This window comes from Lepus europaeus, chromosome 5 (genome assembly GCF_033115175.1).
Source record: "Lepus europaeus isolate LE1 chromosome 5, mLepTim1.pri, whole genome shotgun sequence".
Taxonomy (NCBI): Eukaryota; Metazoa; Chordata; class Mammalia; order Lagomorpha; family Leporidae; genus Lepus; species Lepus europaeus.
Window position 1 is genome coordinate 44,276,085 of NC_084831.1, and position 12,419 is coordinate 44,288,503.

The 12,419-nt window shown below is 43.5% G+C and overlaps 1 protein-coding gene across 1 annotated transcript in view; it reads left to right on the forward strand.

Moving 5' to 3' along the window:
- The window catches only part of ZYG11B (zyg-11 family member B, cell cycle regulator), an 88,626-nt gene that overhangs the window by 42,939 nt on the left and 33,268 nt on the right, over positions 1-12,419 (forward strand). The window contains exon 5 of the mRNA XM_062191347.1: positions 5,870-6,046. Coding sequence (XP_062047331.1) covers positions 5,870-6,046 — 177 coding nt within the window. The remainder of the gene's footprint in view (positions 1-5,869; positions 6,047-12,419) is intronic.

Below are 12,419 nucleotides of genomic sequence, written 5' to 3' on the forward strand. Positions count from 1 at the left end.
TTGTGAAGAGTATTTGCATTTAGCCTTTGGTTTTTATTTATAATAGGATTGATAATCTGTGATTTGTTATTATCCCTGAGAGAGAAAACAGTTGCACAGCATTACTGGAGTTTCACAGTAGTCTCATTAAGCAGTACAGATGCGTTCCTGTGCATATGTGACTCCCTAAAACCAGTGACTGCTACATTTTGCCACCAGCTGTAGTAGATAATGGAAGTGTGAGATGGAATCAGGGCACTTTATTGTATATTAACTCTATACTGCTTCCCATGTGGGATCTTTTTAGAAATGCAATACTGCAGGCCAGCGCTGCGGCTTAGTAGGCTAATCCTCCGCCTTGCGGCACCGGCACACCGGGTTCTAGTCCCGGTCGGGGCACCGATCCTGTCCCGGTTGCCCCCCTTCCAGGCCAGCTCTCTGCTGTGGCCAGGGAGTGCAGTGGAGGATGGCCCAGGTGCTTGGGCCCTGCACCCCATGGGAGACCAGGAGAAGCACCTGGCTCCTGCCATCGGAACAGCGCGGTGCGCCGGCTGCAGCGCGCCTACCGCGGCGGCCATTGGAGGGTGAACCAACGGCAAAAAGGAGGACCTTTCTCTCTGTCTCCCTCTACTGTCCACTCTGCCTGTCCAAAAAAAAAAAAAAAAAAAAGAAATGCAATACTGCAATTCCATAAGCATTTTTCCAGACCATTTATGAACCATCTGTATTTTTGTAACTGATACATGTTATCCCCCAATTAAGATATTTTAACCAAGACAGCTTTAGAAGGACAAGAAAGGAGACCGTTCATCTTGTTGATCGCTTAGGGTGGTGTTTGTGGAAATGTGGCCCTTTGACCACTAGCAGTCTTGGATATTGCTTATTTTAGAAAGCCTATTTTTTTTTTTTTCCTTTTTGACAGGCAGAGTGGATAGTGAGAGAGAGAGAGAGACAGAAAGGTCTTCCTTTGCTGTTGGTTCACCCTCCAATGGCCGCTGCGGCTGGCGCATCACGCTGATCCGAAGCCAGGAGCCAGGTGCTTCTCCTGGTCTCCCATGTGGGTGCAGGGCTCAAGCACTTGGGCCATCCTCCACTGCCTTCCCGGGCCACAGCAGAGAGCTGGCCTGGAAGAGGGGCAACCGGGATAGAATCCGGAGCCCCAACCGGGACTAGAACCCGGTGTGCCGGCGCCGCAAGGTGGAGGATTAGCCTGTTAAGCCACGGCGCCGGCCTAGAAAGCCTATTTTTAAAAAAAGATTTATTTATTTACTTGAAAGGCAGTTACAGAGAGAGAGACTGACAGACAGATCTTTCATCCACTGGTTCACTCCCCAGATGGCTGATCCGAAGCCAGGAGCCAGGAGCTAGAAGCTAGGAGTTTCTTCTCTCTCTCCCACGTGGGTTTAGGGGCCCAAGCCATCTTCCGCTGCTTTCCCAGGTGCATCAGCAGAGAGCTGGATCAGAAGAGGAGCAGCCGGGACCCCAACTGCTGCTACAAAAGCCTATTTGTGAACCCCACCCCAGTAATTCAGATTTAGTAGGGCTAGATGGGGCACAGGAATCTGCATTATAAGCTCCCAAGAGCATTCTTATGTACATCTAATTTTTCAAAACTGGTGAGTCCTAGTATATTTGGTCACAATTGCAAGAGATAGGTTCTGTCTTCTATTTTACAGATGGTGAATCTGAAGGTTTGTGAGATGAGTAAGTCAGTGGCAGAACCAGAACTGATTTGACCTCCTGGATATCTTAAAAATTTTGAGAATGACATCTCTAACAAGAAATTTACAGTTCTGCCTTCAATGTTGCTGACCCTACTTGACCATCCCCTCAGCTGCAGTGGTCACTTTGGAAGTTGGGCTGACTGAAGGGCTTTTCAGCTTGGAGCCAATAAGATCTGTGGCTCTGACCTGGGCATCCTTCGACTCCAGGGCAGGTCCATTTCCAGTGATCCAACTCTTGGCAGAGCTGCCAGGGGTCTTCACAAGCTGACTTCTGCTGAAGCCCAGGCTTACCACATTGAAAGCCACTGCAGTGCACTGGCCTGTTGGGTCTCCTTGAGGGCAGATCACTGTACAGATCAGCCATTAATAGGCCTGCCACCCATTGCTTCTGATGCCGAGCTTTCTTTTCCTCCTGGTTTTTGTTAAAGCAGACCAGAGGATGCAAGTCAAGGGAGTGCCCAAGTCCCATCTCTAATCTTCGGTGGCCTGAACTATAAGCCTATAGTCACAGGCATGTTCTGTAGTAGTTTTTCTAAGGTAGACAATGCCTATGAGGAAAATTATATTCTCTCTTTAAAACTCTTTCCCTTTGGTCTGAAAGGGAGGTTTTTTCTACTTACTGTATACTTCGCTGATGGCGAAGTGAATCTAGCTATGAGATTATTATTTAAGTTCTTATTTTGGCTATGCTATTACAGAAAAATGTTAGCCATCTCTTTTATAAGGTCTAAAGATTAAATTGTGCGTCCTACAGATTCCTTCATAATAGAATTAGTTTTCTACCTTGAAGAGAATAGAGAAATGAAAGAACAAGTTGGGCTGAGAATAGAGAAATGAGGGAGCAAGTCCTAGATCGCTTGCTGACAATAGCAATATCACATGAATACTTAGCAAACCGTTTCAACCATTAGATAACAACTGAAGAAAACATTTACCAGAAGGTCCAATGCCTTCTATAAATTTTAAGAATCATGTATTTGAAAACACCTCTTAAATATCTAACATGGTGTAGTTTGTTTAACCAGTAAACTTAAGCACAACCATATAAGATGTTTTTAGTTTCTTTCTACCAACAAGTTTAAAACATATGATACACAGATTCAGGTCACACAAATTAAAATGTATCTTTGATTAATTTTAGCAGCTTAAATTTATGGACAATCTTATCTATAAGCCATTTAAAATAAAACTCTTAATAAAATTTCACCATGTGGACATACAATATATACACACATATAACATAGCATAATAGACCAATATAGCAATTTTAATAATAGCTTTTAAAATCTTTAACTCTTTTTGTAGATTGCCAATTGATTTGAATTGCTTTTTGTTTTTAGTAACCTCAGTTAACCATACTTTCTCTCAGTTGGTACTGTTAATACATTATTGGCTTCATCTGTTTACAGAGCCATCCCAAAGTACTGAATACAATAGAAGTGGCTGGAAAAAGTCCATAGGAACCTATAGGAGGACAGCTAAACACAGAACCAACAATGCTTTAGTTTTATGAGCAGCAAATCATATATAACTGTGGATGACAAAAGACTTTAAGTCGCCATGTTTAAAATTATAAACTCATCAACCAACAAGAGGCACTTGCTTACTTCACAGTATTTTTGAAAGCACCTGTAGGATTTTACAAGTATTTAACCCTTTAGGCCTCTGGGACTTTCTCATTAAGATAACTATCATGTCTAGTAACACAAAATCATTAGACTTTTAATTCTCAAACATTTGTATTAATAGCATTTTCCATTATAGAAACTTAAAATTTGGTACCACATCACATCTTGACAGTACTTCTAATATAATCCAAATAGACTGATTAGTTGGTGTCTCTCTAAGATGAGAGACATATGTCCTTCGATTTTTTTCAGTTGGGCCCAAACTGGAAAAACCAAAGTCCAGGATTTACTGGAAATTTTAGAGACCAGATTGTTTGAAACTTTGATTTTTTGAATGCCTGTCAAGAATGCCAAGAAGGCTCAAAATCCAAAATATCTGGTTGAAATAAGATTCCTTAAAATCATGACATAACATAGACCAAATTTGATCATTGCTACAAGGTGATTATTCAAATCTTTGAAAATAAGCACATATTTAAATAACCCATAGCTCTTAATAAAAATTCAGCTGTTTTTGAACAATTAGAATTTAACAGACATCAAGAGAACATAATAGATTACTTTAACACATTGCTTTAACAGAGCATCAGAGATTAATTCTATGTCAAAGAGAAATTGAGCTTCCTGTGATCTTTTGCTGTGAGGTTTCCTTCCTTTACCTTCTTTCATATTGGTGACCATGTTTCTGTGTTTCTGTGTGTAACACATCTTTAAGCATCTTTTGCAGGGCAGGATGAGTGGCGACAAATTCTTTTAGTTTCTGTTTGCTATGAAAAGTCTTAATTTCACCTTCATTCACAAATGAGAGCTTTGCAGGATATAATATTCTGGGCTGGCAGTTTTTCTCTCTTAGTACCTGGGCTATGTCTCGCCATTCCCTTCTAGCTTGTAGGGTTTCTGATGAGAAGTCTGCTGTGAGTCTAATTGGAGATCCTCTAAGAGTAATCTGACGTTTCTCTCTTGCACCTTTTAGAATCTTTTCTTTATGTTTCACTGTGGTGAGTTTGATTACAACGTGTCGTGGTGAGGATCTCTTTTGGTCATGTTTATTAGGGGTTCTGTAAGCTTCCTGTACTAAGATGCCTCTGTCCTTCTCTAAACCTGGGAAATGTACATTTTGATTTAATGCTATAACTAGTACTCAAACAGTATGTTTCACTTTGTGTTTCTATGTGGGTGCAAACTGTTGCAATCTTTATACTAAATTGATCTTCTGTATATGAAGAGAATTGAAAATGAATCTTGATGCAAATGGAAGGGGAGAGGGAGCAGGAGAGGGGAGGGTTGCGGGTGGGAGGGAAGTTAAGGGAGGGGGAAGCTATTGTAATCCATGAGCTGTACACTGGAAATTTATATTCATTAAATAAAAGTTAAAAATAAAAAAAATATTATCCAATGGGGGAAAAATTTTTTTTGAGAATGAAGTGCTTGGACAGGAACCGGGTCCATTTCGGTCCCTAGGATATTATCTATAACACCTGTCACTCGCTTCCACATACCGGAGGATACTTGGTGTATGCATTGTTTTTTTTTTTTTGTTTGTTTGTTTGTTTTTAGTCATTATAAACCAGAGCAACAAAGGACTAGATCTCTAGCCCTGATCTGAAATACTCATTCAGAGAATGACTCACAGAGAAATTAAAGAATACAGGCAATTCTTACAAAGAGTTTTGCTGCAAAGGGAGACAAAGGAAAAAGGTGGTAATTGGCTGAAGAAGTAGGATTAAAAGAGGGCTTTGTTTTGTTTTTCAAGATGGGAGAAATAGCTTTCTTTGTATGTGAATGTGATTCTGCGGACATGAATGATCCAATAGAGAATAAAAACAAGTTGTAGAAGTGAGGGAAGAGAACAGCTGAAGACAAGAGGAGGAGACAATAAAGGAATGATCTAGCAAATAAATGTTGGGATTAAATTTTAGAGAGGAGCCCAGAAAGATCCATCATGGTAATAGGCAGGCAGGCACACATGCTGCTGAGGGGAATCCTGTCATGGTTAAAATCTGAAGTTCCTTCCTGGGTGCTTCAGTTTTCTTAGTGTAGGCAGAAGCAGTCTTCAGCAGATAGGAAGAAAGGGGGAGTATTTGTTTAGGGTTTGAGGAAACAGGAAAAGGTGCAAAATGTTTGTCTAGGCCTTGGGGAAGTCAGTAGAATTTAGGCATGCTAACTTTAGGGATGTTCTCAAAGAAATGAAGGTTGAGAACGCAGAGTGAAGTTCACCACTGGTTTATTCTGTGCACGTTGGTGAGGATTTATTCACTGCCTTCCATACAGCAGGCACTGTTCAAACTCAATAAAATACAGAGATGAGTACCTGTGTAGAAATGATTCATTAGCTTTAGAGAAAAATCTCTGGATATGACCAACTGGATACCAGCTCAGCCAGGAACTATCTGTGAGTAACTGCTATGTACTATGAACTTTGCATGTGAGAAAAACATATGTATCTTTGAAATTGTGATAATCAACAAAGTAATATTGTTCTGTGAAGGGGGCTTATGTTTATAAGGTGAATTAATAGCATTAATTTTTTTCTTTCAGCTTGTAGTTACTGGGATGAGAAACCACCCTATGAACTTGCCAGTGCAACTGGCTGCAAGCGCCTGTGTATTTAACTTAACCAAGCAAGATCTTGCTGTAGGAATGCCTGTTCGACTCCTGGCTGATGTGACCCATTTGCTGCTCAAGGCCATGGAACATTTTCCCAATCACCAGCAGGTAAGCATATGTAAATTCCCATTCAAGTAGTCCTTTAAGTGTGTCCTCCTACTCATCTTCTACCTCCATACATTTGAATTTAATAGACAAGGGCTGGAAATGCAAATTCCCTTGGGGGTTGTAGTTAATTTGTGGTCTTAGTGTAAGATGACTAAAGAGTACAGTCCCATCTAAAAGCAGTTAAATCCCTACACTGGATTTACAGCGCAAGCCACATGAGACTCCTCTTCCACCCAGATCTTGAGTGTACAATAAATGCAGCAAACAGGCATGGAGGATCTCCTCTGGGCTAGACACTGTCATAAGCTAGCACACAGAAATGAAAATGGATGTGTCTTCCTCTTCCAGGTATACAGTGAGCCACATAACCTGTCCTGTCCTCAGGAGAATATTAAAAATGATGTTTGAATTATTTTTGTAAGTCTTACGAAATTGAGCAGCGAGGTGGCAAGTTACTAAAAAATACCTAAAGCTAAGTAAAGATGGCAGCCCAGATTGGTGGCTGGGTCATGAAAACTAGCTTCCTTACTGAGGGCAGTTACCAAGTCAGTGAAATGTAGACTCTGGTTTAAATTTAAGGTCTCTGGAAGTCGGGTGGATGGAAGACAGATCTCTAGAAAAGAGCTATGACTCCCTTCCCTATGGGATAAAGTCTTAGTAAAAGGGAGCTATAAATAAATCGGCACGTGGTACGGAGCAACAAGAAAATAAGCCCAAAGAAAGTAGAAGAAACAAAATAATAAAGATGGAAGTAAAAGCTTTTGAAATAAAAGACAGATGTGCCGTTGGATTAGAGAGAATCAACAATGCCAGGCATTGATTACTTGAACATATTAAAACTTTTGAAATTTTACTGACAAACTATTAAGATAAAAATGAAAGATGATGCAAATAAACAAGATTGGGGGCCAGCGCCGTGGCTTAACAGGCTAATCCTCCACCTTGTGGCGCCGGCACACCGGGTTCTAGTCCCAGTTGGGGCGCTGGATTCTGTCCCGGTTGCCCCTCTTCCAAGCCTGCTCTCCGTTGTGGCCCAGGAAGGCAGTGGAGGATGGCCCAAGTCCTTGGGCCCTGCACCCGCATGGGAGACCAGGAGAAGCACCTGGCTCCTGCCTTCGGATCAGCGAGATGCGCCAGTCGCAGTGGCCATTGGAGGGTGAACCAACGGCAAAAAGGAAGACCTTTCTCTCTCTCTCACTATCCACTCTGCCTGTCAAAAAAAAAAAAAAAAGATTGGGAAGTACGGATAGGGAGTGACTGTAATGGATAGAAGGGTATCTTTTTAGGGTGATCAAAATATTTAAAAATTGATTGTGGTGATGGCTGCATACCTCTTCACATATTAAAAACCCTTGAGTTGTTCACTTTAGATAGGTGGACCGCTTAGCATGGAAATTATATCCATAAAGTCAGATATTTTAAAAAAGAATATTCACAATAGTACTATGTGTAATGGCAACAAATTAGAAGCACAGCTGTCCATCAGCAGTGAGTGATGAGTGAATTACAATTCCAGACTACAACCCAGATCAATCCTGATTCTAAACTGGGTTTAGGAGCCAGTGCTGTGGTTCAGTGGATTAAGCTGCCATAGGCAGTGCTGTCATCCTATATGGATGCTGGCTTGAGTCCTGACCGTTCTGCTTATGATCCAGCTCCTTGCCAATGCACCTGCAAAAGCAGCAGAATATGGCCCAAGTCCTTCGACTCCTGCACCCTCATGGGAGAGGCAGATGAAGCTCCTGGCTTCTGGCTCCTGGCCTCGGCCGGGTCCAGCCCTAGTCTTTGTGGCCATCTGGGGAGTGAACCTATGGATGGAAGATATCTCTCTCTCTCCCTCTCTTTCTTTCTTTATAACTCTTTCAAATAAATGAATAAATCTTTCCAAAAACTAAGATGGATATAAAAACTTGCAGAAGATGGCTGGCGCCGTGGCTTAACAGGCTAATCCTCCGCCTTGCGGCGCCAGCATACCGGGTTCTAGTCTCAGTCGGGGCGCCGGATTCTATCCCGGTTGCCCCTCTTCCAGGCCAGCTCTCTGCTATGGCCCAGGAAGGCAGTGGAGGATGGCCCAAGTGCTTGGGCCCTGCACCCGCATGGGAGACCAGGAGAAGCACCTGGCTCCTGCCTTCGGATCAGCGAGATGCGCCGGCCGTGGCAGCCATTGGAGGGTGAACCAAAGGCAAAAAGGAAGACCTGTCTCTCTCTCTCACTATCCACTCTGCCTGTCAGAAAAAAAAACAACTTGCAGAAGAGCACACATATATTTACTATATATTAGTAAATTATATATATTCCTTATAGTAATATTATTATTAAATAGAGTAAATATTATTAGTAAATTTTATATATTTACTATATATTACATTATTTAGGACATAAGTTATGTGTTAGGGAAAAAAAAGTGAGGGACTGTTAAACACAAAATTCAGGCCAGCAGTTCCTCTGAGTGTAAGTGAGAGGGAATACAGGAGGACACTCTGAGTTTGCTGATGGTGCTCTTGGTGAAATATTCTTTTTCTTAAATGCATGGTAGGTACACAGGTTATTCACTGTATTAGTATTCCCTATATCCTTGTTACTCAAAGTGTGTTCTGTTAACCAACTGTGCTGATCCCTGCAAACTGTCTAGTACCACACAATCTCAGGCCTACCCCAAACCTACTGAATCATTTTATAAAGATACGTGGGAGGCCACCATTGTGGCTGGTTAAGCCACTGCCTGCAATGCTAGCATCCCAAAGCAGAATGCTGATTTGAATCCTAGCTGCTCCACTTCCAATCCAGCTCCCTGACGTGCACCTGGGAAAACAGCAGAAGATGGCCCAAGTACTTGTGACCCTACCACCTGTGTGGGAGAACTGGATGAGTTGTTCCAGGCTCCTGGCTATGCCTTGATCCAGCCTTGGCTAGATCATTTGGGAAGTGAACCAGCAGACTGAAGATCTCTTTCTCTCTCTCTCTTCCTGTCAGTCTGCATTTCAAATAAATCAAACAGGTGATTTGTATACACATTAAAGTATGAGAAACACTGCCTTATGCTAACATACACTATATAGATATTTCCTGTATTTATTTAATAAAAATACTAAAACTATGAATTAAAAATAGCCCCTTGGAACTCACCAACTGTCAGAAAGTTGCATATATTATAAGCTATTATATAAATTCTCTTTAGCTGACTGAACTAACTGCCACACAACCTTGCGGAGAATGATTAATTCTGTAGGCTGGACTGGTAAATGGACGAAGGCACCAGACAAGACTTAAAAGGAGGCCAGCGCCGCGGCTCAATAGGATAATCCTCCGCCTGCTGCGCCAGCACCCTGGGTTCTAGTCCCGGTCGGGATGCCGGATTCTGTCCCGGTTGCCCCTCTTCCAGGCCAGCTCTCTGCTATGGCCCGGGAGTACAGTGGAGGATGGCCCAAGTGCTTGGGCCCTGTACCCACATGGGAGACCAGGAGAAGCACCTGGCACCTGGCTCCTGGCTTTGGATCAGCGCAATGCGCCGGCCGCGGCAGCCATTGGAGGATGAACCAACGGCAAAGGAAGACCTTTCTCTCTCTCTCTTTCTCATTGTCCACTCTGCCTGTCAAAAAATTAAAAAAATAAAAATAAAAGACTTAAAAGGAGAGATGACATTTGAGTCACATGATGAAAACCGGGTAAGACTTCACCACAGGAGTAAGCATTAGATCTGTGAATGGCTGCATAAAAAATTCAGGCTCTACTTCTCAAAATCAAAATGCTAGCTGAGCAGAACTTGAGGATTATAACAAATATCCTCATTTTTTTCTGTATCTGCCTGTGTTGCATTTCAGAGGCCAGTAAACCATAGATCTAGTGAAGCTTCTGTTACCAATTTAGCCGTTAGTTCAGTTAAACTTAGTGTCTCCTTATTGAACTCAGACTATGTGTGCTTGAGCTAAGCTCTGCAAATCCAGACACAGAAGCACAAAATGTAGTGTAGCAGGTTTGTAGCAGGTTAAGCTACCACTTGGGATGCCTACATCCCATACTGGAGTGGAGTTCGAGACCCAGCTCCTCCACTTCTAATCCACCTTCCTGCTAATGCATCCTAGGAGACAACAGATGATGGCTCAAGTGCTTGGACTCCTGCTACCCACAAAGAAGACCCAGATGGAGTTCTGGACTCCTGGCTTCAGCCTGGCCTAGCCTTGGATGTTGTAGGCATTTGGGGAGTGAAACAGCAGATGGAATATTTCTCTCTCTCTCTGCCTTTCCAGTAGCTAAGAATAATTAAACTTTTTGTTTCAGAAAAGGAGGAGGAATGGGCTTTCTACATTATTAACCTTATTGCATCTCTTATTCCATGGATCCCTTATAAATTCTTGTGTTTATCTGGGGAGAAAGTCAGTATAGAGTCACCCACTTGCCAGTCAACTATTCAGATTTTAGAGGAGGAAAATGGATGCTTCAGCAGGGTCTGTTTTATCACTTTGACTATCTGTGGTGTCTACAAAACTTGCTGAGAACTGCCCCCCCCCTTTTTTGTAGATTTATTTATTTGAAAGGCAGAGATACAGAGAGAAGGAAAGAGAGAAAGAGACGTATCTTCTACCTATTAGTTCACTCCCTGAATGGTTGCAACAGCTGGGGGTGGGCCAGGCAGAAGCCAGGGAGCCAGGAGCTTTTTCTGGGTCTCCCATGTGAGTGCAGAGACCCAAGTGCTTGGGCCATCTTCAGCTGCTTTTTCCAGGCACATTAGCAGGGAGCTGGATTGGAAGTGGAGCAGCTGGGACTAGAACCAGTGCCATATGGAATGATGGAACTGCAGGCAGAGGCTTAACTTTCTAGGCCACAGCACTGGCACCCAAAAGCCTATTTTTAAAATAATAATAATTTATATGAGAGAGTTACAGTAAGAGGGCGAGACAAAGAGAGGAGATCTTTCATTTGCTGGTTGACTCCACAAATGGCCCCAGTGGCCAGGGCTGGGCCAGGCCAAAGACAGGAGCCAGGAGCCAGGAGCTTCCTTCAAGTCTCCCATGTTGGTGGTAGGGCCCCAAGCACTTGGACCATCTTCTGCTGCATTCTTGGCACATTAGCAGAGAAATCAGAAGTGGTACAGTGGGTTAAGGCCCTGGCCTACAGCGCCAGCATCCCATGTGGGCGTCAGTTCAAGTCCTGGCTGCTCTACTTCCAATCCAGCTCCCTTCTGTGGCCTGGAAAAGCAGTGGAGGATGGCCCGAATCCTTGGGCCCCTGCACCCACATGGGAGACCCAGATGGGCTCCTGGCTCCTGGCTTCAGATTGGCTCAGCACCAGTTGTGGCTGTTTGGGGAGTGAACCAGCAGATAGAAGACATTTCTCTCTCTCTCTCTCTCTCCCTTTCTCTCCTCCTCCCTCTCCCTCCCTCCCTCCCTCTCTCTCTCCCTCTCTCTCTACCTCTCTCTGTAATTCTTTCAAATAAATAAAATAAATCTTTTTTCTTTTTTTTTAATTTTTTTTTTTTTTTTGGACAGGCAGAGTGGATAGTGAGAGAGAGACAGAGAGAAAGGTCTTCCTTTTGCCGTTGGTTCACCCTCCAATGGCCGCCGCGGTAGCGCGCTGCGGCCGGCGCACCGCGCTGATCCGATGGCAGGAGCCAGGTGCTTATCCTGGTCTCCCATGCGGGTGCAGGGCCCAAGGACTTGGGCCATCCTCCACTGCACTCCCTGGCCACAGCAGAGAGCTGGCCTGGAAGAGGGGCAACCGGGACAGGATCGGTGCCCCGACCGGGACTAGAACCTGGTGTGCCGGCGCCGCAAGGCGGAGGATTAGCCTAGTGAGCCGCGGCGCCGGCCAAAATAAATCTTTTTTAAAAATTTTAAAAAAATAAGTGGAGCAGTCAGAACTCATATGGAATGCCAGTCACAGGCAGAGGTTTAACCTGCTTCACTATAGCACCAGCTCCTTTGAGAAACCCTGTTAATGAATTATACTTGTATCTGACTTGTCCAATAATATCCAGCAGAGATTTAATACTACCCTATCTTTTCCATGCCTTTCCTTCTGTTATAGAATCTCTGTACATCTTCCATGAAGCAAATAGGATGTTCATTTGATTTTCAGCATCTTGAATAGCTTTATATCCCTCATTAAGCTGAGTTTTGCCTTCAATGATTCTACTCCCTTATAGTCTTTTGATAAGAGATCTTCCAGGGCTGTGATACAGCGGGTTAACACCCTGGCCTGAAGTGCTGGAATCCCATATGGGTGCTGGTTCTAGTCCCGGCTGCTCCTTTTCCAATCCAGCTCTCTGCTATGGCTTGGGAGAGCAGTAGAAGATGGCCCAAGTCCTTAGGCCCCTGCACCCACATGGGAGACCTAGAAAAAGCTCCTGGCTCCTGGCTTTGGATCAGCACAGCTC